Raw genomic sequence first — 27,781 nt, forward strand, 5'->3', positions numbered from 1 at the left:
AATAATTCTATTTTTATTGCCCCCTCCTTTCCCCTTACTCCAAATTGGATTGCAATAGACTGGAATTATCTTTTGCCTTTATTTTTTTAATATCCTCAAGTAATTTGCTCTAATTCACACTAAGTGGGGTTTTTTTTTTGGTATTATTTTACTAATAAAATTCCTTTAGTGAATTAATAATAATTATAATAACAATAAAAATAGTAGCTAAAGTATACATAGCACTTTAAGGTTTGTAAAATACTTTACAGATATCTTTTTTGATCCTTCCAATAAATCTATTATTATCATCTCCCATTGGATTATAAATTTCTTGGAAACCAGGACTATTTGTTTTTTCTTTTTGTATCCCCAAGGTTGACTTACTTTTGGTCACAGTTTTTAAAATGTTTTTACTAATAAAATTACTATAATAAATTAATAATAATAGCAATAATTATGAATAACAGCTAGAATTTATATCATTTTAAGATTCTCAAAGTGCCTTTTAAATATTTTCTTTTGATGTTCATAAAAATCCTATTATTATCCCCCATTAGATTGTAAACTCCATGAGGGTATGAACTCTTTTTTTTTTTTTTTTTTTTTTGGTATCCTTAATGCTTTGTGCAGTATTTGTCACATTGATTGATTAATCTCTATTTTATAAATAAGAAACTGAGACACAGAGAGGAATAATGACTTTTTTCTAGGTAATACAGATAAAATTGCCCAAGAAAGGTTATGAAGCCAGGTCATCTGCTTACAAATCTAGCCCTTTTCCTCTTATTCAATGTCTTCTCTCAGTTGTTCATAGAATGAATTCTTCTTTGGGGAAAAAAATAATTAAATAAAACAAAATAAACATATCAAATATATGATGCTTAAGTGTCATAGAAGTCCTAAAAAAACTATCATATGACAAGTCTTGGCCCTGGAGAACAAATGATCAAGTGCAAATGACTTCTTTTGGTGGAGAGATGAGATTATTCCCTGAACCATCAAACACAGTCCTTGTGTCAGTTGGTTTTACTTAATGTATATTCACTCACCCAGTGAGCGCTCATAGCAAGTATGCAATGGATTATATCCAAAGTGATTGTGAAATAAAATAAAAAGTTATCAATAAATATTCTTTTAAAAAGAAAGAAAGACATTCAAATGAACTCGTGTCACTTTACAAAGTTTGTCTCTGAGAATGGAGTGCTGATTGTTTTAGTCTTTCACAACCAAGTTCTTCTGTTCTAAGTGGCTTTTATCTTTTCTTCCTCAGACAGGACTATCCTCGTAGACACCGACCTCCCTTTTCTTAAAGGCCTCTATGTGCTGGGAACCCTAGAATTTCCTGTGAACCGGAGCAACATTTTAAACGTAGCTTGTATTATTGTTGCAGGTGGTGAGCTGAAAGTCGGTAAGATTTATATTAAGATTGCCAGGGATTTGGGGAGTGTAGACAAATTGTGCTTTGAAGTAAAGGAATCTGGGAAATAAATAGTCCCATATTAAATCACGTGTTGGATTGATTTTTTTTGAGGGCTAGGGAAATAAGTCAGTTCATAAACAGGACTAGCCCTAAGGAAAATCATGACATATGCAGCTTGTCATCCTTAGACTTTTACTTTCCTTTTCCTCATCTACTTTCTCTCATTCATTTTCATCCTGATCATATATGTTCAGGACTCTCACTGTGTCTAAGGCTCCTTGTCTGAAGTATTCTACACGAGGCCTGCATTCCAGGAAATACCATTCTACACCACTACTTTCTCTTCCATTCTCTCATATGGTGGTAAAATAAATGGATTTGGAATAAAGATATGATAGAATCCTAGCTTTTCTATTTATCTTTCCCTCCAGATCTTAGTTTCCTCATCTGTAAAATGAGGGAGTTGGACTACATCCTTTCTAAAGTTTCTAAATCACACAATTCTGTGACACAGTAATAGTGCAATAGTAATCAAATAAAAAAGGACTGGTCTTATCATTAGAAGGGCATGCATTGTATATCTTGGTTTCCCTCATTAACTATCTTTGCACTTTAGTTTCTCACTTATAAAATGGAAACAATAATAGTTGCACAGAATGCTTGCTAACCATGAACTCTCTCTCTACAAGCCATTATTTCTGTTATTATGATCTTTCACTTCATTGTTTCTCATGTCTTGTATAAGACTATCCATCTTTCAATTTTTAGAGAAACTAATGATATCATGTTAATTCTTTAATGGATTTTTCCTCTTGAGAATAGTTGGTTATTAAAAGAGGAATCTCAGAGCCAGAAATTACTCACCCCAAAGGAATAAATCTCTAGTTGTGGGAATATGAGACATGTAAAAGAATACTGTAGAAGACAGAAAATGAGATTTTAGCTGGATCACTTCAGACATGTGTATATGTATATATTATGTATATATATATATATATTATGTAAAGCTGTCCTTACTAACAAAACATAATTAGGTTCTTGGGATTACATAATATTATCTTATGCAACTTGCCTAATGAATGTGAACTTCTGTAAGTGAAGGTGACATACATTATTATGTTGATATAGATGTTTCCTAAAGAGTAACGTTCTTTACTTTCCTATTTAACTTGTGATATCAATTCTTTTCTCTTTGTTTACTATATTCTCCACTATTAAAAAAAAAAAAAAAAACTTTTATAGAAAATAGTGGTGGTTTTTCTCCTTTGCCCGTGTGTTCCAGGCCTCGAGGTAGCTTCTTGGAACCCATCTGTCCAATCCTGTGTATACCATGCCTGAAGGAAGGCTTTCAACCCATCTGTCCAATTCTACCACGCCCTAAAGAAATCCCGACATGAAATAGATAATGAGACTGTTTAGTAAACAGATTTAATAGATGTGGACATTGGCACAGAGTGCTGCCAGGAGAAGATCTGATATCTGATGCCATCTGATCCAAGGCCCAACCTTCTGGAGCTGAATTTCTTGGTGGCCTTGCTTTGAGGGCACCCGGTGCTGGCAGAAGATATCAGCTTTAACTAGGCTAGCTTTGCTCAGAGCTCTACATCTGCATGACAGATGCCAGCTTCATTTCCATTCCCCTATGCAATAGTAGTCTCATTGGTCATGTAAGACCCTGGTAAAAGAAGAATATGTTAGATTTAGATTGTTTCACACTGGACTTTTTTTGATCATGGCTTTTAGTAAACTCAGTTTCACCCAAAGTGCTACTTTGATTGAATGTGGAACAAACACATGGGAAAATAGTAGCTGGGATGGACATTTTTTTAGGCTTTTATAAAATATATCATAAAATATTAGTGCTGGGAGGGATGGTCTAGTTTAATCTCTTCATTATAAATATATGTGTATATATATATATATATATGTATGTATATATATATATATATATTACATTATATATATGTGTATGTGTATAAATATGCAGGTTACATTTAAATACACAAAATTACATAATTCAAAGTGTAAATTCAAAGTGCTATTCAGCAGCTAAGTATTATTGTTATTACTATTATTTATTTCTACTAGTGAGGAAATTAAGGCTTACAGAGAATTTATTTTTTAAAACAAACATAAACAAGTTAGTAACAGATTATTATGAAATATTTTCTAACTCCCAGGCCAGTTTTCATTATACAACAATGTTTCTCTTTTAATATGTTTGATGATATTTTTGAAGTCTTTAATCACCTTTTAGTATGTTATCTTACAAATTGAGTCCAATATATTACAGGATCACAGATGTGAAGCCAATAGGTGCTTCAAAGTCCACTGAACTCAATTCCTCCTCCCTTCAGGTAATGTGTATTCATTAAGCTCTTATTATATGCCAGGTACTATGCTCCTAAGTTCAGGGGATACAAATAAAAGCAGAAAAATGGTTTTTGTCCTCACAGAGCTTATAGTCCAATGGAAGAAGGCAACACAAAAGGGAGCTAAAAAGTGAAAGTGTGGGGCAGCTAGTTGGGGCTGTGGATAGAGCACCAGCCTTGAAGTCAAAAGTGAGTTCAAATCTGACCTCAGACACTTAACACTTCCTAGCTGTGTGACCCTGAGCAAGTCACTTAACCCCAATTGCCTCAGCCAAAAAAAAAAAAAAAAAAAAAAAAAAAAAAGTGAAAGTGTGGGAGGAAGATGAGAGAAAAGGTAGCAAAGTCTTTAGGCTTAGAATCATAATTATATTAAGACATCAGGGGAATGGAATATGGCCATGGTGGGTCTGTTTCCACAATGGAGATCCCCCCCCAGAAGAAACTCACCAATGGAAGAAGGGTGTTAGATCATGGCCAAAGAATGTTTAAGTATGAAAAGAATCTATGTATTAAGGAAAGTTCCAAGGTGAGATGGAAACTTTTGTCATGTTGGCAAGTACAGAGACAGTTGGAATCATATTCAGGAGAGGAATAAAGCATGATCCACTGCTCCCCAAAATGGATAAATTCACCAACAGAAGAGGCACTGAGAGAAGGCGAGCAGGCAGCTTGGCCAACAGAGACTAAATAACTTATTGACATATGTACAGTGACCATCACAGGAAGGCTTTAAATCCAGATCCTCTTACTTCCAGAATTAATTAATTCTTAATACTCTTTTCATTGTTATTAAGATTGAATGTTGTCACACACAAAAAAAGATTATTGGTAAAGTGTAATTGGCGGCATATAACTTTTCTTTTAACATATTTGGCAAAATCAAAGTCCTACATGCCAACTGTGGGCATACTACTAAAAATGTAAACACAAATAAAATCAATTTAGTAGACTAATTTCTAATAGAATTGAATGATGTTTCATTTATTTCACCTTTATTTTCCTAACATTATTTTTTATAAATTAACAAATTCCATATAGAGAATAAATACAAAACATAGCCTTATGTTAACCTGAAGGTGGGTTATAACTTGTATACAGATGAGTAAGTGTAAGATACACATATACATGTTTGTGTATATGAATGTGTAATATACTATGTATATGTACACATGTAGATCTGCACACATACATGTATATCACACGTGCATGTGTTCAGTGCATATATGCATGTACACTTATGCTCATATGCAGAAATATATTTACAGAAATATAAGTATACATGGGTGCATATGTGCTTATATGAACACATAAGTATATATGTACTTATGTGTGCACGTACATATATAACATGTCTGCAAACACAGAAATCTACAAGTAGACTGTGTCTACAAGTGTGCATTCCTGTGATATATATGTGCCTATATTAAAAAATTAAATAAATGAGAAAGTAAATGAGATAGTTCCACTCTTGAAGGAGGTTGTATTTAATGTGAGCCTTGAAATAAGCCAGGAGTTCCAAAACACAAAAACAAGAATGGAAGACACACTAGAGAGGGAGGATGTAGACTGTATTAAAAAAGTATGACAACAAAGGATGGAATTTCATGAATTAGGACACAGACTGCATGACAGGGAATAATGAGTAATTATCCTGGAAATAAAGGATTAAGTCAAATTATAAAGTGCTTTAAATGTCTTATTAGGTTTTTATTTTATTTGAGGATAAGTACTCACTAAAACTTCTTAAGCAAGAGAATGATATGAAAATACTAATGTTATATGTGAAGGATGGATGGGATAGGAGAGATGCTTCATGTAAGGATACTAGTTGAGAGATAAAAGTTCAAATGGAGGGTGATAAACCTGAATGAGTGTGGTGTGAGTAGAAAGAAGGGGATGGGTGGGCAAGATATTTGTGAAATTCAACTTCTTGAGACTTGTTCTGAATTTGGTGGCTTGGGGTGAGATACAAAAAGGTAAAGGAAAGTGAAATGCAAACATGCTATCTAGAAAATCTGCCTAGGTAAGTGGAAGAAAGGTGGTACTCTCTCTAGAAATATGGAAATTAGAGGGGGGGGTCAGTCTAAAAAAAGATAATGGGTTCGATTTTGGGCATATTGAATTTTTCTCAGTTGTACATATATATTAACTTTCTAAATACACATTTTTTAATGAATCATGTTGGGAGATAAAAATAAGAACAAAAGGGAAAAACTACAACAGAAGAAAAAAAAGCAGAAAAAAAAAATGAATATAGTATGTGTTGATTCACATTCAATCTCCATAGTTTTAATCCAGAGTTTATTGGGATTGTCTTGAACATATTGAGTTTAAGGCATTGGTCTAGGTGGAGAAATGCAGGAGACATTTGGAAGTATGGGATTAGGGATCAGGAGAAGTATAAAGCCTGGATATGGACGTTTTTCTAAGCTACATGTAGAGTGATAATAATCAGATTTGTGGGAATAGTTGAAATTACAAGGGGGGAAAATAGTACATACAAAGAAGGCCCAGGGAAAAGATGTGGAATGAATTTACATAAAAAAATTTTAAATGGTTGATAAATCCTATAAGGAGGATGAATACAACTATAACAGAGCAATATGATGAAAACCTATGGAAAAGAAAATAAACATAAGAAGTGTATGTTTTGTGGTGGGAAACATTATGTAGAACAATGGAAGAAATTATATAGATTTTAATCTCTTTGATTTCTGTATATCTGCAGACACACACATATATTCAGATTTAGTTGTTTATATATGGATAGGCACACATAGATAGATAATACAAATGGACAATGAATTAGATTTGTAATTGAAAAGCTGAAAAATGGATTGGGGCTAGATTGCTTTTCAAAAATTTCAAGTTTATTTTAATAATTTCAAACTTTTCCCTGAAATAAAACCCCATATTTTTAATATTTATTCTTCTGGTGCTGTTGTGATGCTAGAAATTATGGAACATGATAATTCCCAAAATGATGAAGTTCACTTTGGTGAGCTTATGAATGAACACTTTCAAGAGTTGCATTGGACAGGTAGGACAAAAATGAATTGCCATCTACATCATTAGACAAATTCTTCATCTTTATGAAACCACAAATCTATTTTTAAACTTTCCTCAAATACATATTAGCTGTGTGATTGTGGGTATTTCTATTAATTACTATCTGCCTCAGTTCCCTTAATTGTAAAATTGAATTAATAATAAACTGCTACCTTCCAGGTAGGTTGTTGTGAGAATTAAAAGAAATAATTTTTGTAAAGCACTTAACACAGTGTCTGACACATAACAGATGCTTAGTAAATGCTTGTTACCTTCCCCTTCCCTTCTCTACAAATATATTGGAGCATTAGAATATTGAAATACAAATTACTCTAATGGTTCAAAGGAGAGAGAAATTACTTATAATTTCACTATTAAATCTGTGACTATAGACACTCATGAATTTACCAACTTTCAGAGTTAAAAGGGTCAGACAGTGACACAGTGAAAAAAAAAAAAGCACTTTGGAGTTTAGGTTTGAATAGTTGAAATCTGAAATTCATTACCTGTGTGACCTTGAACAAGGTATCTAACCTCTCTTATATATTTTTTTTTTCTACAAAATGAGAGGCTGGATTAGATGACTTTTGAGATCCCTTTCATCTCTTTTGATTCTAAATTCAGATCAAATCTAATTCCTTCATTATACAGATGAAGTCAAATCCCCAAGTAACCAAAGTCACACAAGGTCACACAAATAACCCAATGACAGAGCCAGATTATAACCTCTATTCTGACTTTCATATCATTGATTTTTCTACTATATATAGTATGCTATATACTATAATGCACTATGTTTTCCAGCCAAAAGAATTGCAAATGAATGGAATTATTGATTGAATGAATAAATGAAAAAATATTAAGCTCTTACTGTATATTACAGACAACTATGTGGATAGAGTTCTGGGTTTAGAGTCAAGGAGACTTATTATATGATTTCAAATTTGACCTCAGATGCTTGCTAGTTCTGTGACCCTGGGCAAGTCACTTAACTCAGTTTTCCTCAGTTTCCTCATCTATGAAATGAGCTAGAGAAGGAAATGACAAGCTATTTCAGTTAACTGGGATCACAAAGTCAGATTCAGTTGAAACAATTGAACAGCAACTACTATATGCCAGTCTCTATATAATATTCTGGATATCAAAGCCAAAGAAGCAAGCTCTTATACTCAAGATACATTCTAAAAGGGAAAGATAACACCTGTAGGTAAGGGTAGTGGTAGGAGAAAGATATTTTGAAGTGTAAAGTCAGAAAATGCAAGTAGTATCAAACTTTTTTTTTTTTCAAAAAATAGCAGTTTTTTATTTGATTATTATTCCAGAAAAAAGCATTTAAAAGCAGAGCTGGGGAGGGGAAGGAAAGGAGGATCTAGGATTATTGAAGCATATCAGGGAGATATCCTGAATTTAGAGTGGTGGGTCTGGAGTTAAATAATTCAGAGCTTCAAGGCAGAACAGAAATGCCAAGTAGATGGTGCAGCTCCCTGACATGGCAAGAGTTGGCTGTCACAATACAGTGGTTCTAAAGAAATGGGCAAATGAGCGGGAAAATGAGAAAATTACATGAGAAAAGAACTAAGTCCTGGATAAAGGTCACCTATAAAACAGTCCACTTACAAAGGACAGCTTGACTAGGAAAAGAAAATTTTAGACCATGTCTGCTTTTTTGTTGTTGTTGTAGAAGTATTATTATTTTTCTTTAGGTTCCTGTAAAAATGGCTTAAATTTATTTCTTCCCTGAATGCTACCTGCTGATTCAGTGTTGCCCTAGGTGGGAGATCATTCATGTACTCCAACATGCATCTTTTTTTTTTTTTTTTTTTTTAGCTCATCAGTCAATTAAGATGTTATTGACCTAAGTGTTAAACCCATGTAGAATCAGTGGGCACACTTATTTTATTCTATTTTTTATTTTGTCCATGGAAATAGCAACTGAAACATCTGTAATACTTTGCAAGGAGACTTAGATGAAGTGAGTAGAACAAACTAATATTTTTAAAATATTACTAGGAAAACCCTATTCTGTCCCTTAAGAAAGCAAGTGTATGTCACATCAATCAGTACCCCTAGGGGTCCTTGACTGTATTCAGCTGTTCACTGTTGGTTTGGGCTGTCACAACAGGGTAACATGGAGCAGTGCCTAGTGCTCAGTAATTAAACAAGAGACTTGGGTTTTTAGTTTTAAAACTTGTCACATATTGTTTTGCATGGCCAGTGATGGATACTTGTCAGCCCTGTCTCATTCTCAGACGGGAGCCTAGGGTCATCATTAGCACATGACTTTGATTGTCAGGAAATGAAGTAGCAGGCATTTGGAAGTATCTTTCATTGCTTTCTTGGTTGGAGTTTTCTTAATCCTAAAGAAAAAGAAAAATCCATACACAGTTTATTGCCTCCTTCACAAACTGGCAGTTCCAAAAGATCCACTAGATTATTAAGTAATAAGAAGACAAGCCCAAGACAGTGTAGATTAAAACATATCCTGGGGTCAGATGCTGCAACACCAGGAATTAGTGGTTGTAGAACCACAGGATATCATGAATGAGGATATATTTTTAGAAACACTATTTTTATTGCTAAAATATGTTACAGAAATTTTTCCTTCTCAATTTCTTTCTTCCTCCCTTCATTTTTTCCTTCCTTTCTTCCTTTCTTCCTTCTCCTTCCCCTCTCTCCCTCCCTTTCTCCCCCTCTCTCTTTCTCTCCTCCTCCTCCTTGTTCCTTTCTTCCTTCCTTTCTTCTTTCCTTCCTTCCTTCCAAAAATAGAGCACAATTAAATAATCCATACTATTTTGTATATGTGTTTTCAAATGTCTAGAAATGCATATGTAAATAAAATAATGAAAGTCATTCAACATTTAATAAATTAGTATATTGTATCAATGTTTATATTTTCTAGTCTGAAATTAATATTTGGTTTATTTGTTGGATAACTATTATCCTTAGCACACAGATAGAACATCTTCTTCCCTCCTCTCTCCCCCTCAATTAAATAAATCTTGAAGAGCACAACACAGATTCACCTTCTTATCATTTTGCTGTTGTTCAGTCATTTCAGTCATGTTCAACTTTTCTTTACCTCATCTGAAGATTTTTTGCAGATACTGGACTAGTTTGCCATTTCCTTCTCAAACTCATTTTAAATGAGGCAAATAGGAATAAGGATCTTGTTTAGAATCCCACATCTAGTAAGTGTCTGAGGAGGGATTTGAACTAAGGAAGATGAATCTTCCGAACTCCAGGCTCAGCACTCTGTGCACTTTGTGCCACTCAGTTGCCCTATCATTTTGTTAGCCAAACAAATACAAAACATCTAAGGAAGATAGTATCCCAGGCAATAACTACCCACTTTGTTTCCAAATTTGTCACCACAAAAATATTCCTATGAACTTTTCATAACATCAGGGGATCATAAATTTGGAGCTGGGCAAAATCTCAGAGCCATCTAGATAACCTTTTCATTTTACAGATGAAGAAACTGAGCCTAGAAAGGTTAAATTACTTTGACAAAGATTTTTGAACAGATAGACTCTTTCTATTTTTAATGTCCTTGGGTATATATGTTTAGTACTGGGACCTCAAAGTCAAAGGGTATGAATAATTTAGTGATTTTGCTTTTATAATTTAATTCTTCCCCTCCCCCCCAGAATGGTTAGGTCTTTTCTCAGCTCTGTCCCTGCCTTTCTACAACATTTCCAGTGTTAACTTTTTGTTTATTATAATTTGCCAATTTTTTGGATAGCACTAAATTATTTTGATTTACATTACTCTTATTGTTCATTGTTTGGACAACTGTCCATAAAATTCTGGAGAGTACCCGATTCTTTTGAAACCTGTTCATATTCTCTTACCATTTATCTTTTGGATAATGGCTTTTTATTTTAAATATATGTTAGTTCCCTATATGTCTTGGATATATTAACCAGATATATTTGATATAAAATTTTTCTCTCTCCAAAATGGATAGTTTCCCTTCTTTATTTCATGCAAAGTCTTTTCAAAATTTTGTGTTGTTGAAATTGTCTATTTTGTTTTTCTAACCTTATTTATCAATTACTTGGTTAAGAGTTCTACTTCAAAAGATACCTATTTTCATTGTACTCTATTTTTTTTAAATGAATGATCTTGTATATTTAAATTAAATACCATTTAAAATTTACTGAGATAATCAGAATAAATACCAACCTAAACCTATTTTCTGTCAAACTGGAATACAGTTGTCCTTATCATTCTTGTCAAAAAGGATATACTTTTCTTAATAGTTTATATTATTTAATATATTAAATACTGTCCTTATTTTAGCTATTTCTTGTTTCTGCTTTTATAGTCTATCATACTGATTTACTTGTCTATTTTTAACTTATACCATATATTTTTAATGATCACTGCTTTTTAATAATTACTGACTTTTTGGAGGAGACAATGCCTTTCAGATTTGGGTGAATATCTATAAATCAGTGAGTCAATTGACCATAATTTAAGTGCCTTCTATGTGTCATGTAATATGTTTGGTGGAGGGGATATAAAGTACAAAGAACAAAATCACCAGAGCAACTAGATGACATAATGAATAAATAGAACACTGGCCCTAGAGTCAGGAGCACCAGAATTCAAATCTGGCATCAGATACTTGCTTTGTGACCCCTTCTTAATGAGGAAGAAAAGAACACATATAAATATGTACAGACATAAATATGTATATTCATTTATGTATATCTATATAAACATATAAAGAGAATAAATAAATGTATATGTAATGTAATTAAATGCTACAAAGTTAGGGATGACTACAGTTGGGGGCATCAAGAAAGGTTTTATGTAGAAGTTGGTACTCAAACTGCATCTTAGAAAAAGAGTGATTTTATGAGATGACAGTGGGAAAGGTATGCATTTTTCAGGGAAAAAAAAAGTGAACCAGTGAAGTGGCAAGGGTATAGATATTGGGCCATTATTTCTGAAGAACCAAAAAAAGACTAGTATGGCAAGATTTCAGCATATTGAATGAAACTCAATAGGTTGTGACCAGGTTTTAAAGGGCTAGCCATTGGAGTTGACTGAATAGAGGAAAAACAATTCAATTTTCTCTTAAAGAAAATCACTTTTGGTAGCAATGGAGGATGGATCAGAGGGGTGAAAAATGGAGGTAAGGGAACCAATGAGGAGATTACCTTGAGAGACACCATATGCAATACTGCCTGAGGACTCCATGTATTTTTGTTTGGAGATGTAAAGGGGCCATTTTCACCTTAGCCATTGTTTTCTTCTTGCTGAGTAGACTTTCCTTATGATGACTAAGTAAATCCCCTTTGCAACTATTAAATCATCCATTGGTATCTTATCCTCTTCCAGTATCCAAAGCTCCAAATAAGCCTGGATTGTTTACAATTAAAAATACTATATATATTCAATCATTTGTTAAATCTTTCAGTCTCCTGCAACTTCTCTTATACATGCTCCCTTCTCTCCATTAATTCAGCTAAGATTCTAGTTCAAACCCTTATTTCTTTTTGGCTGGATGATTACAATGGCTTCCTAATTGGTTTTGCTATCTCAATTTTCTGATCACTGCAAACTGCTCTTAATCACAGACAACCACTCACCTGATTTTTCTTAGGTATACATCTGACCACCTCACTCTCACCCCCCTCCAGTAGCTTCCTATTATGCTAAGAATGATGCATAACTATTGTGTTCAAGGAATAAAGCTTTTCTTATCTTTCCACTCCTAAATAGTTGTCTTCTGTATAATTCCACAACCTAGCCTTTCTGTGCTGCTTGAAGTGTTTCACATATGATACTATCTCCATGCCTTTGCATTTTCCTCCTCTTCTCCTTGCTCTATTGGTAGAATAGCCTCTCCTATTTTTTTCCCTGCTTTTTGCTGAGGCAATTGGGGTTAAGTGACTTACTCAGGGTCACACAGCTATAAAGTGTTGTGTCTTCTATTTTTTAATTAATTAAATCTTTAACTAATTAATTAATTAAGTCTCCTAATTTTTTAATGATCCCTGCCTTTCTTCAGGATTCAATTCACCAACTTACCTTCTTCAGAAGACCTTCCATAGTTGCTAATATCTTCCCTCTAAAAAGTCTTCCACATTAGATATTAAATTATCCTTGTGAAAAACAGTAGACTTAGTACAACTTCTTGAGATTTCTCTCCTGATATGAGACTAGCACCATAGTGCATTTTCCTGTTCTTATATATCTAATACCAGAAAAATAGGAAAACCTTTATTTTCCTCCTTTAGTAGCATGAGTATTTTGGCCTGAAATAAAACATTTGCCTCATACTCTCCTATTGCCTTGGGATATGAACATTAGAGTCAGTTACCACCTGTTTGAAATGTACAATAGCTTTTAGAATTCAAAAACAGTCTCATCTAAATACTTCACTTTACTGAGATCAAGTCCATCTGATTTTTGCTTTCTCAAATCCCTTTTTCTATACTCAAAATTTATCTGTATCCTTATCTACCCTAGCCTCCTTAACTTTTAATTCTGAACAAAAAATTGTCCCTCTCTTTGGCCAAAGCTATCTATTTTCAATTTTTGTCCTTGAGGTCATTCTCTCCAACAAAGAAAGAATCTGATCATAAAAATCTACTATGGTAACAGGGAAGATCAAGATACAAATTCAGAAGATAATGAAGACAAAATAGCTACTAGCAAAGCCTCAAAGAGGGAAAACTGTGGATTGGACAAAAGCCCAATAAAATTTTAGAAGAATTAAAAAAAGTATTTTCAAAATCAAATAAGAGTAGCAGAGGAATAAATTAGATAAAAAAATAATAACAAAGGGAGACAATTGTGAAAAGGCAATTAACAGCTTGGGAAAGAGGCACAAAAATTCCTGAAGAAAACATCTTATAAACAGAATTGGTCAAATAGAAAAATTGGTACAAAAAGTTCAAGTGAAAAATATAATTTCTTAAAAATTAGAATTGAGAAATGAAAGGTAATAACTTCACAAGACATTAAGAAACAACAAAACAAAGTTAAAAGTGACATAGAGATAGAGAGAAGATAGAGGCAAAAAAAAAGAGAAAAAAGAAGAAAAGAAAATATAAAGAGAAGGGATGAAAAGGAGAAAAGACATCTATTTTGGAACTTTATAGGCAAAATTAGTAATCAAAACTCACAAAATTGTCTTATACTTCTCCTTTGTGTGATTAGAGAAGCCCTCTTCTGCTTTGCAGTAATGTTCATTCTATTGTGCTGTGCCAACCAACATGCTTTATGGCACATTGAATTTTTTTGTCACTTGAACCTTCAATATTCTATAATTTCTTTATTTGTAGGAATTCTCTTTATTTACGTAGAACAAAATCCTTGTAAGCCTTATTATTAAGTCTTCATGAATTGTTTTGATGGAAAATCTTTTGGAGATTAGCTTCTCTCCACTTAGAAAGACTTGTATCTCAACCAACATGCAGAACATTTCTGGATCCAGACTTATAACCTTTATAGCTTGATAGAACTTTAAAAAAGTTTATATTCCATTTGCATAGTCATTGATAACCCAAAGTCACCTCTACAACAAGATGAAGCATCCAAAAAGAAATTTGTTAAGAGACTTGGGTGTTAGTAGGGTCAAACATGTAGTGGGAACCAAGCATAATGTGAAATACTTACAGGAAAACAATAATTCTGTTCATGGTTTTTGAATCACTCTTATCAAAGCTTCCCAGGCTCTGTTCTTAAGAGAATCACTACAGCCATACATCAGTAGGAGTATAACATTCTAAGTTCCAGCTCAGCTGCCACAGTATTATCATCTCATACTCTACTGCTCAGGATAGATGAATTTAAGCAAGTGGCTGAATTTGGCCTTTGGGCTATAGTTTCCCCAGTATTTCTTGAAAGTATCACAGTGCCTACCTTGCTCTGCACGTGGTAGGTGCTCAATAAATTTGTTTAATTGAATTGAATTAATGCATTATGGTAATCTAAAGCATCAATAGAACAGAATAGCTAACATGTTAATTTATTATTTTGAGTTCAGTGAATAGGACCTGAGAAATGAATACTCATTAGGGAGAAGAAGGATCTGATACCTTCTTTGGATACTATTGTCATTTACCTTTAATTGAACACTAATGACATTCTAAACTGTGTATAAAGTGGCTCTATATTTAGTCCTTGTCTTCTGATTCAAATTAACCTATAGAACACAAATAAAAGGATGGCAAATTATGCATTTTGGTGATGATAGGCTAGCACCCTGAAAATTAGGAACCTTTTTGTGTGGGAATCCTAGTATACTGTCATATCTTACTTATAAGGCAGATTAATTCTGAACATTATATCAGGATGTTTAATTAATGAAAAAATATTTTTTTCTTTTTGTCATTAAAGATCTATAGCTCACCTTCTCTCAATTATTACTATTTCTTACCACTCATCCAGGAATTATTTCTTTCTTTTTTTGGGGGGTGGTGGTGGGATGATTGCAGCATTTAGCATACTTACTCCCTCTCCTTTCTTTTCCTACTATTTCTAGATATCCTCATTATTTCAACCTTCATAAAAACCATCAAACCTCTGATATCTCAGTTCTCTTATTCTACACAAGGCCCAAAACATAAGATTTACCTTCTGAATGTTGTTATTCTACTGCACTTTTTGAATTGTTGAACTCAATACTTCTGAATCTTCTCTCTTGCTGGGACCTCTTCTTTATTTCTCCCATTGTGCCATACTGATCATCATCAACCTGTGACTTTGGCACAACATGATTTCTACAACCTTAGAAACTACAGTTTCTTACTATTTATCATTACAAGAGAATAATAAAGGCTTAAAATATAAAATAAAAGGAGAAATTTAAAATAAAAAGTTCTTAAAAGTAACTTTGACCTTCAATGTAAATGTTCAGGTAATTAGGTAGATTTGGATATTTCTATTCATTCCTCCAAACTATTAATTGATGTAGTGATGAAGCAAGGCTTTCTTTTAAGATCTTTCTTGAGAATAAATTGGCTTAGCCTTCTCTGAATTTAATGATAGACTGAACTCTCAGATTTCTAATCAAAGCAATTTCAGTGTGATATAGGCTTGTTAATCTTTTTTGTCATGTGGAACATATAAAGTTCTTGAAAAAAAAACTGGTAGCCATTCTCAATAATCTTTGAAAGGACATGGTGAAAGTTTCTTTCTTTTTTTTTTTTCTTTTTTTAAATTTAATTATAGTTTTTATTTACCAGATATATGCATGGGTAATTTTACAGCATTGACAATTGCCAAACCTCTTGTTCCAATTTTTCCCTTCCTTCCCCCCCATCTCCAGATGGCAGGTTTACCAATATATGTTAAATATGTTAAAGTATAAATTAAATACAATATATGTATACATGTCCAAACAGTTGTTTTGCTGTACAAAAAGAATAGGCCTTTGAGATAGTGTACAAGTAGCCTGTGAAGGAAATAACAAATGCAGGTGGACAAAAATAGAGGGATTGGGAAGTCTCTGTAGTGATTCATAGTCATCTCCCAGAGTTCTTTCGCTGGGTATAACTGGTTCAGTTAATTACTGCTGTATTGGAACTGATTTGGTTCATCTCATTGTTGAAGATGGCCACACCCATCAGAATTGATCATCATACAGTATTGTTGTTGAAATATATAATGATCACTGTTGCTGAGTGAAATGAGCAGAACCAGAAGATCACTGTACACTTCAACAACAATACTGTATGAGGATGTATTCTGATGGAAGTGGAAATCTTCAACATAAAGAAGATCCAACTCACTTCCAGTTGATCAATGATGGACAGAAATAACTATACCCAGAGAAGGAACACTGGGAAGCGAATGTAAATTGTTAGCACTACTGTCTATCTACCCAGGTTACTTATACCTTCGGAAGCTAATAATTAATGTGCAACAAGAAAATGGTATTTACACACATATATTGTATCTAGGTTATATTGTAACACATGTAAAATGTATGGGATTACCTGCCATCGGGGGGAGGGAGTGGAGGGAGGGAGGGGATAATTTGGAAAAATGAATAAAAAAAAAAAAGAAATATATAATGATCTCTTGGCCCTGCTCATTTCACTCAGCATCAGTAAGTCTCTCCAGGCCTTTCTGAAATCATCCTGTTGGTCATTTCTTACAGAACAATAGTATTCCATACTATCCATATACCACAATTTATTCAGCCATTCTTCAATTGATGGGCATCCCCATAGTTTCCAGTTTCTGGCCACTACAAAGAGGGCTGCCACAAACATTCTTGCACATACAGGTCCCTTTCCCTTCATTAAGATCTCTTTGGAATATAAGCCCAGTAGCAACACAGCTGAGTCAAAAGGTAAGCACAGTTTGATAACTTTTTGAGCATAGTTCCAAATTGCTCTCCAGAATAGCTGGATATATTCACAATTCCATGGTGAAAGTTTCTAACCAATATGACTCCCTCAACTGAGCCAAGATGTTCAGTTCCCTTATAACCTAATCCAACAAGAACTTGAGCCAAATAATAACCAGGAAATACAGGGAACAATTATAATAAATGGTTTCTTCCACTACAAACAAAAATTTGTTACAGAATATGGTTTTTCCTTCTGCTGTACTTTTAGATTGGATGGTCCGCCCAGGATTGTCCTAGTCCCCTAGCTTTATACATTGAACTTCCTGAATTAGTCATTCCATAATTCAGGACATAGTGCTGGGGACTTCAGAACTCTGGAATGTCCCAAGATGTTGATGCCTAAAATGCCAACCAGCATGAGACTAACAGCAAAGCTAGTTTCATTGTAGCCCCTAGCACGGGAAGAGAAGGACCAGAAAAATGTGTAGTTCATTGGATTGTCTAGATGTAGCAAATCTAGAAGGAAGTACAGTCAAATTGGAAAGTATTGAAAGTGACACATGAAAGTTATTAGATGTTTAAAAGCTAGATTCATGTTTTCATAGAGAATATATCTTTGTGTTCTGCTCTCTATATAGAACTACTTTTTTGATGTTTAAGGTTTTTTTTTAATGAAAAATCATTTTAAATGAAAAATACATAGGATTGGAGAAGCATTTATCCTTTGTGTTCTGCTCTCTATATAGAACTACTTTTTTGATGTTTAAGTTTTTTTTTTTTAATGAAAAATCAAAGTAGTAGAATAAATACATAGGCTTGGAGAAGTATAAATGGTTTAACATTTAAAGAATTTAGAAATCTCTTAACTATTTGTCAGAGAGATTGATTCTTATTCCTGGTTAAAAAATCTAGAAAATATTAGTAAAATACTGACTAATGTTCATGTAGAAATAGATCATCACAAATAGGCTAAATGGTTTCCTCAAGCACACTTGTCTAATTAAGCTCATTAGAGTGGTGCTATTTATATGTGTATGAATACATTACTACATAGGTCGATAAGGAAATGCCAAAAATATGATTTATATAAATTTGACAATAGTGCTTATATTATACTTTTTCATAAAAGAAAATATTTGAAGAAGACTACAATCCCATTTAGTAGATTTTGAGTTGCCTAAAGGCTAAGAATAATTATTGATGATTGATGTCAACTTTGAAGATATCCAGCAGAATTCCCCAGGAATCTCTATAGATTAGCACTAAGACTTTTGAAGTGCTCTGTATAAATGTGTAAAACATTAACAGAAAGTAATTAAATACAAGACAAGGCACCAGCAATTGGGACCATCAAATCAGGCTTGTGGTACTTGAGATGTATATTAAAAGAAATGAGGAGGAAGAACATTCCAAGCAGGAAGATGACTAGTAAGAACAGACAAGAGAAGAAAATAAAGTGGGTGAGGAACTAAGAAGTCAGTTGACTGGACTATAGTGCACAGAAAAGCATAATGAGATTGGAAAGATAGACTGGGATAACAGATTTTGAAAGGCTTAGAAAATGGTACCATTAAAATAGCTTATGTGATCTTAGCCTGAAATAAGGGTGATGTAGGATCCAAGACTAAGTTGGTGATAGCCCTGCTATTACCTGCTCTGACCAGATCACATTAGCACTATATTTTACATAGAATATTCATAAATTAGAAAATGTCTGATTTGAGAGTCATTGAATGGCTACATGTATATTAGTTAACGGGAATATTGTATATCAAAGGTACATTTAACTTTGTAAATAAACAGGAGACTAAAGGGGCAAACCATAGCTATGTTTAAGCAGTTAGAGGGCTTTTAGAAGAAAAATTAGACTTGTCCTCTTTGACCTCAGCAGGCAGTACTCAGAGCAAAGAATAGGAGTTATAGAGGCAAAATGATGCAAAGAAAATATTCCAACAACTATAGACTTATGAAGTGCAGTAGATTATTTCAGGATGTAGTTGTTTCTCCTTCATTTGGGAATTGAAAGCGAAATTGCGTGCACACTTTTTGGGTAAGATGTAGAGTAGGATCTTGTTCAAGTATTACTTGGACCAGATGAACTCCTTCTAATTCTTAGATCTTATGATTCCAAAATCTTGGTTCATGGTAGAAGTGAGTTGAAAGGTAGTAATGAAAGGGAATATAGCTTGAGGCTGGACTTTTCTTCTCTGACCTTTAACGATTCTTTCCCTTAAGTTTTAAGTTAAATAATTGGAAACATAGCAATGGACCATACATGAGGTCCCCATTGATTATTATCCCTTAAAAATCTTACATCATCCTTGGTTATTTGAATGAGAAGGACCCTTCTTAATGTGGTCTCCAAAGATTGCTTCCCCGTGCAGCCAATCATACAATGACTTGGCTGTTACCTTTTTAATCTCCTTGCATATATTAGTTACTCCATAATTTGAAAATTCTTATTCTCCTTTGACTCATTCAATGAGTATTTGCTAGAGACTTATTTCAGATTTTAATTTTTTAAAAGATCTGGCTTTTTCATCTATTTCCCTAGATTAACATATGGGTATCCTTCTCCTTGAAGCCCAGCTTCCCATTTTAAAGATACTTCTGGTTCTTGGCAAAGCTGTGGCAGTTACATATGTGGATGAAAGAATATTTCATACTTTTAACTTTATAGACAATATAATTTTTTCAATAGTGTTACCATTACTTAAGATGCTTTTGAAATTTATCTTTTGGAATTGTATTTAAAATTGCTTTATAATCAACTTCTGTACTTTCATTATTTAATCATCAGGTCTTAATTATTTTTAATTTTATTGATATATTTTACTTTCATAAGACTTAATTTCAACTATATCCATTTCCTTTTCTTACTCAAGAAATTTTTAAAATAGGAGAAAAGAAATTCCTTAAAACTAATATATAAAGAGTCTAACAATATATTCAATGTTTTATTTTCATGTTTCAAATCTGCAAAGAAGGAAGGGAAGTAACGCTATCTTTACTTCAGCACAAGCTTGATTATGTTACAAAATGTTCAGTTTGTAAAATAATTTTTGATCTTTCTATTTACATTGTCATAGTGATTTTTTCCTGGCTCTGCTTATTTCACTTTACATCAGGCTTGCCATGCTTCTCTACATAGTTCATATTCATTGCTTTTTATGACAGAATATTCCATTATAGGGACATAGCACAATTTCTTTTTTGACTCCCTAGTCAATATACATCTTATTTGTTTCACATTCTTGGTGTTTATAAGAAATGCTGCTGTAAGCATTTTGGTATATATAGGAACTTTCATTCTATCTTTGATCAACGTGGATGTCTATCAGTAAGATATCTGATGCATTGATCACTTCATTTACCAGATGTGGCTTTGGATAACTTTGGGTTATTTTCAAATTTTATCCTTGAAAGAAAGATATTTTGCATCAATAAAGCTGTTCAAAAATTCACATAGGTTCTGAAAGCAATCATAGATTTTGTAGAAAACTAGAGATAGCTTTTATTTAGCAGCAAAGGCTACTGCAGTATTTGTTTGAATCTTCCTAAAATACTCAGATAGTATGCCACATGTGGGGGTTACAAAGACAGAAATGAAATAGTTCTTCTTATTAAGCTAAAATAAATTCAGGCTTTTTTGGGAGGTAGCATTGGAAAACAACCACTAATTCTTTTCTATTTCTTTTCTCTTATTATCAATTTCTTTTTTGCAATTTAACTCCTCTAGCTCAATTTTTGTGACCCACAATATCTTTTGCTTTCCAAGTTTTTATGGGTAGGATCACCCACAGTAGATCACATTGTACTTTGAACCTGACTTAATGATGTCATTTTGATCTTCTTTGATAATGTAGGATAACAAAAGCATACTTTCCCATCTCTTGCTTAAATTTAGATAATTAGCAAAACATATCAAACTCTTTGTGTAACATTTGGCCAAGGTGTAAATGCTCACTCACATTGAAAATTTCAATTGATTCTTTAGCTGGTTCTGATTAGCTCCTATACACTACCAACTATAAAAATGTAAATGAAAATAACAATAAATAATTTCAGGGGCAGCAAGAGGGTACAATAGAAGGAGCAGCAGGCCTGGAATCTGGAAGATATACTGAATTAAAATCTGGCCTCAGCCACTTATTGTGACCCTAAATAAATCATTTAACCCTCTCTCTCTTTTTTTTTTTTTTTCTTTCTCCTCATCTGTAAAACAAATTTGAGAAAGATCCACTTTAATATCTTTGTCAGGAAATTCCAAAAGGCATGAAGAATCAAATACAATTGAAAAACAAATGCTACAAAAAAAATGGAACTCAATGCTGTGAAATTATGACCAAACTTATCCTTGAATAGAATATGAGGGATGATACACATATTATCAGACTTGGTTGATATATTACTTAGTTTACATACTGTTAAAAAGTTATGACTCTTTGGGAGGAACAAAAATCTATTTGGAAATATAGGCAATATAAAGTCAAAAGATATCTATCTAAAAAATTGAGGTGGAAGACACTAGATAATTTCTAAGATCCTTTCTATCTTTATTATTCTGCTATTCCAACTATGAGATAGGAGATTCTATTCATTACTCAGTGTACTGGGATATTTAAATGGCAACATAATGTAAATTACAGTTTAGATAATATCTGCAAAATACATTTTTTTTTTTTTTTTGTAAAGAAGGTACAATGTAGTTATATAAATCTCCATTTATTCTAAAAGGTTTCTTGTGGGTGATTGAGTAGGGGAATAAAAACCAAGGACTGTCTGAATTATCCTATATAAAAGAACCTTCTGTGTTGTAACTGATTACTCAAGATTTTGATTGTAGAGCATGGTGGGGAGAAGACTATCTTCTCCTCTTTTTGTTCTTTTGTTTTTGTTTTTTTTTCCTCAGTCTGAGAACAAAGGGAGATCTCTGGCCTTTAGAGCTTGTTAGGCCATTTTACATATGCAAAAAAAAATAGATTCATTTTAAAGTTGGTAAGACACTTTGCTAGGTTTCTCATCTATATCACCTATTCCCTCTACTTTCCATTCTCACCATCTTTCTACCTCTTGGACTAAGTAAACTAACAAAATAAAAACCCTGGTCATTTCAGATACTGGAAGATCATGGAAAGCTGGCTAATTTTGCACAGACATAAAAAAAAATCCACATCTGCTGCAGTTTTGTGTTGCATAATTGATTTAATCTCTAATTTTAGAGGAACGCTGAACTCTTTTTTTGCTGGACTCTGCATACATTTCTCTAGGGCAAAAACTGTCCTACTTTTCCCTCCCTGGTATCTGTTTAATGCTAGGCCATTTTTTTCTAAGACTGTAAACTACCCTCCGTGAAATAAATGAAATCACAGTTGGAATACAGCTTACTGTACAGACTTATCACCACAAGATAAGGGCTACACCACACGCATCTGCTTTAACGTGCCCCCTCCTTTCTGCTCCCCTTCTTTCTGCTCTAGCAACATCTTCATATTGGCTGAAAGAATAAGTAAGTGGTTCTGCTGATAGCATAAATGCTATTATCTACACAGAGGGGCAGAGTGAGTTAGTGGGTTAGGCTATATGCTGGAAATTCTTAGGTTGTGAGTTCTAATCCTTGATCTCTTCTATTCACTTGCTGTGTGATGCTAGCCAGATTCATGTAAAAACTCTCTTTTTGTCCCTCTCCTCCAACCCAACAATCCCGTGGATTAAAATGCTGACCTTCCTGACTAAACCATGCCCTTCAGGGATGGCCTATAGAGGCTTGGAGGCTCTCCAAAACCATGCGATGAGATTAAGTATTCACAAATAACTGATGGAGGGTTTATTGGTTACCTTAACTTAGTAGCAGTTGGTTGGTAATAATTTTGTAATTGTAATTTCTCTACATCCAATGGACTCAGCAAAATGACTACTCATGACTACTATATTAGAAACCTCTCAAGATTTCCATTAGACTTGAAAGCCTTGTTGTAAGAGGGTTCATCTACAACATTTTGTTGTAAGATGTGGTTCTCTGAGAGAAGCAGAAAATCTAGCGAAAATTTAAGCAATGTAAAATCAAAAGATATAAATTTTAAAAAATCAAATTTGAGGGGGAAAGACTAGAAAATCTCTAGGATAATTTATACTTTTCTTATTCTGTTGTCCCCATTATGAAATAGAAGATTTTATGGTAAAATATTTAAATTGCAACTTAGATGATAGGGTAAAATACATTTTTTTTAATGTAAAGAAAGTACAATTTAAGTATATAAATCTATAGTTATTCTCAATTTTACTTTTCATTTTTCACTAATCAAAAAGCTAGGAAGGTAGCATGTTTGCAGCACATTGTATATGCTAACTATTTCTTTCTCTCCTCTTACTGCATCCCCTTCTTATCTTCTATTTCTTCCTCATAGGATGCATAATTTCAGTGAAAGCATGTCTAAACCATCAGGTACAAAAGAATAGGGAATAATCTCCAGAAAGAAGTAATCCTCCTTGGACTTTTTCTTGCTGCCAGTCTTGGCAAGGATGTGAATTTTTCAGCTAAATCTGATAAAACTTCCCATTCCTACCTGTAAAATGGAGGATGGTTACTGTCAATTTCTGCCAGGGAATTATGGTGTTGGTATTAATGGATTGTGCTTATACCATTTTATATTGTTTTTATATTCTTATATTTCCACTGATTAATGCAATACCTACCACACAGCAGACGCTTAAAAACTCTTGTTGAACGAATGAGTCATTGTTAGATTTGGAAATGAACACACTCTTTAAAAAATATGGTATTTGGCTACTTGGCAGAATCATTGGATATGTGTTAGCAGTCCAAAATTATCATTCACATAATGTAAAAAGTCATGATTTGCACCTGTAGGACAATGTCTAATGTATTAAGTTTGGCATTTGCAAAATAGCTCCAACTTCATGGCTATATTTATATGAGACCTTTGGGAGAACTATATATGCCTTCCCCATATTGTAGTTTTTGTTCCTATAAAGGAAGAGATGATAAAGATATAACAAGTGAAAATAATTCAAATCCATCCAGTAAATCTGGAGATTCTGCTCTGCAGAAACAAAAGCATTTTATAGTTGAGGACAAAAAAGTAGGCCCATATAGGGTCTTCTTCTACTCAAAAGAATAGTGTCATATTTACAGATATTGGGTAAATGTATGTATGCATACACATATTAAGTATTTTAAATTGTATTAAAAATAACATGTGAAAATTAATTGCTTATATATGCTGATTTATGTGTATGTTTGTGCATTTATACATATGTATACACATATATACTATATACACACAGACACACATAATATAATAACTAAATTAAAATATTTCTTAGTAAATATTCTTAACAAACTAATTTATTATATTATATATAATTTATTATATGTCTGCATCATTTATATACAAATATGTTAAACATGAATAATGTAATATAATATGTATGTGCATATAATTTAGAGGTGTATTATTAGTAACTCATCTCTAATATGTTCACTTGCATTTGCTTTCTTTAAAGACTAACATAATCCTTAATGGTCAATTAACTGGAAGGCTTTTTTATTTTTTTTAAATAGGTACTTTTTCTGAGCCCTTACAGAAAGGGCAAAAACTTTTGATCCAGCTTCAAGTTTCTGAGGGAATCTACTGTGATCGTTTGGATGGAATTAATGTTGCTTCCGGAACTATTGGTATGAATATGTGTTCCTATCTTTTAAAATTCAATAAATAGGGGGCAGCTAGGTGGTACAGTGGATAGAGTACCAGCCCTGAATTCAGGAGGACCTGAGTTCAAATCTGGTCTCAGACACTTAACACTTCCTAGCTGTGTGACCCTGGGCAAGTCACTTAACCCCAGACTCAGGAAAAAAGATAAATAAATAAACAAAATGTAGAAACGTACAAAGGGATACTTGAATAAAGACCTGGTTTTGAAATCAGAATGCCATATGTTCACTGCTCCTCACACATACTAAGTATATGATCTTGGACAAGTTACTTTCAATCTTTCAATCTCCCAGGCAACTCTTTAAAATTATAAATCTGGTGCTGACCTTCAGGGGTAGTAGCAGTTGCTATGCATCATTCATTTGGATTAAAATCAAATCAATTCAGATATACACAGGCTGTACTCACATACTTGTGGGTGTGGAAAGTAGGAAGGAGGCTTGCTTTGAATCTGCTCTTATGCGGGCTTAAAAAATAATTTTGGATGGATTTTTCTTAGTTGTGAAATCTTTCTAATTGATCAGTAAAACAGACTGGTCAATCAATCTTTACATCTCCTGATGTTATAATGACATCTATGACTAAAAAGGGTGTAAGCTAAAAATGGCTTCTCTGTCATATAAATTGTGTTTTAGAATAATTCAGTAGACAAAAAACATTCATTGTCCTAGAAGGTCCAAAAGTCTAATGGGGAAAAAAATGCAGAGAAAGAAGCTGAAAAGCTGAGGAGTGGAGGAAGGGAAGAAAGAGTGGGTACTATGTGTAGAGGAATGATGAAATCCTGTAACCAAGTAGGAAGTAATGAGCAATCTATCTTGGCTCCCTCATAAAACAGGGCTATCCACTCTCCAATCAAAGGCCATGATCTGTATAGAGATTTTTGGTAGCACCTAGTACATTCTAGATTCTCAATTAGGTCTCAAAAATGCCCTCTTTGAGGCATTTCTCATTTTCTCATTAAAATAATGAGAAACAATGATATTTATTAGATTAATGAAATTTATCCAGTTAGTATCATCATCAACCTTCTAATTTTCAACAAAAAACTTACTGTGCCAGGTATATAGGGATAGAAAGATGATAAGATGTAGTCTTAAATATCCCACAATTGAGTTTCTCTCAAGTTTTTGTGATAGTAGAATGAAATGAAAAAAGAAATAATAGGGCTTTTTTCCTCCTATCATGCTTGGTCCATAATTATCTACCATGAAGCAAATAAAATTGCAACATAAATGATAGATTTAGCTTCTCTTAATCTTCATTAATAAGGATGTTCAAAGAAATACTGCATTAATTGATTAAGGGAAATGTTGGACTAATTCTGGATTAAACAGCAAACTTTTTTCAATTTTGCTTGCAAGAAGTGAAAGCTTTTTTTGCTGCTTTAAATTTCCAAAATATATGAGTGCACTTTCATGCACCTTGAATGCCAATTCTCATTATGTAAAACCCATAGATATAGGAAGTGTTTGATAAATGATTGAAGTATATTAACAATTTTCAGATGATGAAATTAAAGCCATTTATGGTTATATGAAAAAATGCTCTTAATCACTATTGATTAAGGAAATACACATGAAAACAACTCTGAGATACCACCTCACACCTCTCAAATTGGCTAAGATGACAAGAATAGATAATGACAATGTTGGAAGGGATATGGGAAAATTGGGACATCGATGCCTTGTTGGTGGAGTTGCCAAACAATCCCACCATTCTGGAGAGCAATTTGGAACTATGCCCAAAGGTCTATCAAACTGTGCATACCCTTGGACCCAACAGTGTCCTTATTGGTTCTGTATCCCAAGGAAATCATAAAGGAGGGGAAAGAACCCACATGTGCAGAAATGTTTGCAGCAGTTTTTTTGTGGTAGCAAAGAATTGGAAAAGGAGTGAATATCCATCAATTGGGGAATTTTGTTCTATAAAATGATGAACAAGCTGATTATAGAAGGGCCTGGAAAGATTTATGTGAACAGACACTGAGTGAAACGAGCAGAATCAAGAATACATTGTACACAATAATGGCAAGAATGTGCGATGATCAACTGAACAATTCAATTCTTCTCAGTGGTTCAGTGATTTAAAGCATAACCAATAGACTTTGGATAGAAAATTATTTCTGCATCCAGAAAAAAACTAAGGAGACTGAATGTAAATCAACACATGCTATGTTCACTTTTTTTTTTTCTGTTTTTTTTTTAATCTCTCCCATGTTTTTTCCCTTTTTTTCTGATTTTTTTCTCTCCCAATGTGATTCATAAAGCAATTGCATTAAAAATAAATAAACTCACTACAATAAAAATAAATAAATAAATGTATGAGACTGATCCCAACTCTTAAAATTGGTCTTTTCTCATAAATCAACAATGAAGAAAAATCTCTTACCATTTACTGTGCCATTCATTTAGGTTCTAGTTCATTGAGGTTTTCCTATACTTGCTAATTAGTAAACATTCTTTAAGTACTTGTATTATGCCAGATGTTATAGGATACAGAGAGTGGACTAATTATACAAATACGTTTTTTTGGCCTTCTTTCTCTTGGGAAAGTTATTGCTCAGAAATGTGAGTTCTGGAGAATTGGGAATTATATTTAAAATGGAGCTTGGCACTTTTATGTTTATAACAAAAGAAAGACCTGAAGGAATATAGCTGGACTACATCAAGCAAATCTCAGTTAAGACTTTAACCCTTTTGTCTGAAGAGAATAATATTCTGAAACCAAGTACCTAAAGATATTTTCTTTGATAAGCTTAACAGGACAAAAGAATGATGTGAATTACTGGAAACAAAAACAATGGCATTAAATCCTTTTCTTCTAGAAGAGAAAATTTATTCCACCCTAGCCCTGCCCCCACTCCATGCATACTAAATAACATAAAAGACCAAAGAAACAAGTTATG

At 33.2% G+C, this 27,781-nt stretch overlaps 1 protein-coding gene across 1 annotated transcript in view; it reads left to right on the plus strand.

Moving 5' to 3' along the window:
- The window catches only part of PKHD1 (PKHD1 ciliary IPT domain containing fibrocystin/polyductin), a 645,163-nt gene that overhangs the window by 437,594 nt on the left and 179,788 nt on the right, over nucleotides 1-27,781 (plus strand). The window contains 2 exon segments of the mRNA XM_074264713.1: nucleotides 1,253-1,390; nucleotides 24,726-24,839. Coding sequence (XP_074120814.1) covers nucleotides 1,253-1,390; nucleotides 24,726-24,839 — 252 coding nt within the window.

Source organism: Sminthopsis crassicaudata, chromosome 4, assembly GCF_048593235.1.
Source record: "Sminthopsis crassicaudata isolate SCR6 chromosome 4, ASM4859323v1, whole genome shotgun sequence".
In the NCBI taxonomy this organism is placed as follows: domain Eukaryota; kingdom Metazoa; phylum Chordata; class Mammalia; order Dasyuromorphia; family Dasyuridae; genus Sminthopsis; species Sminthopsis crassicaudata.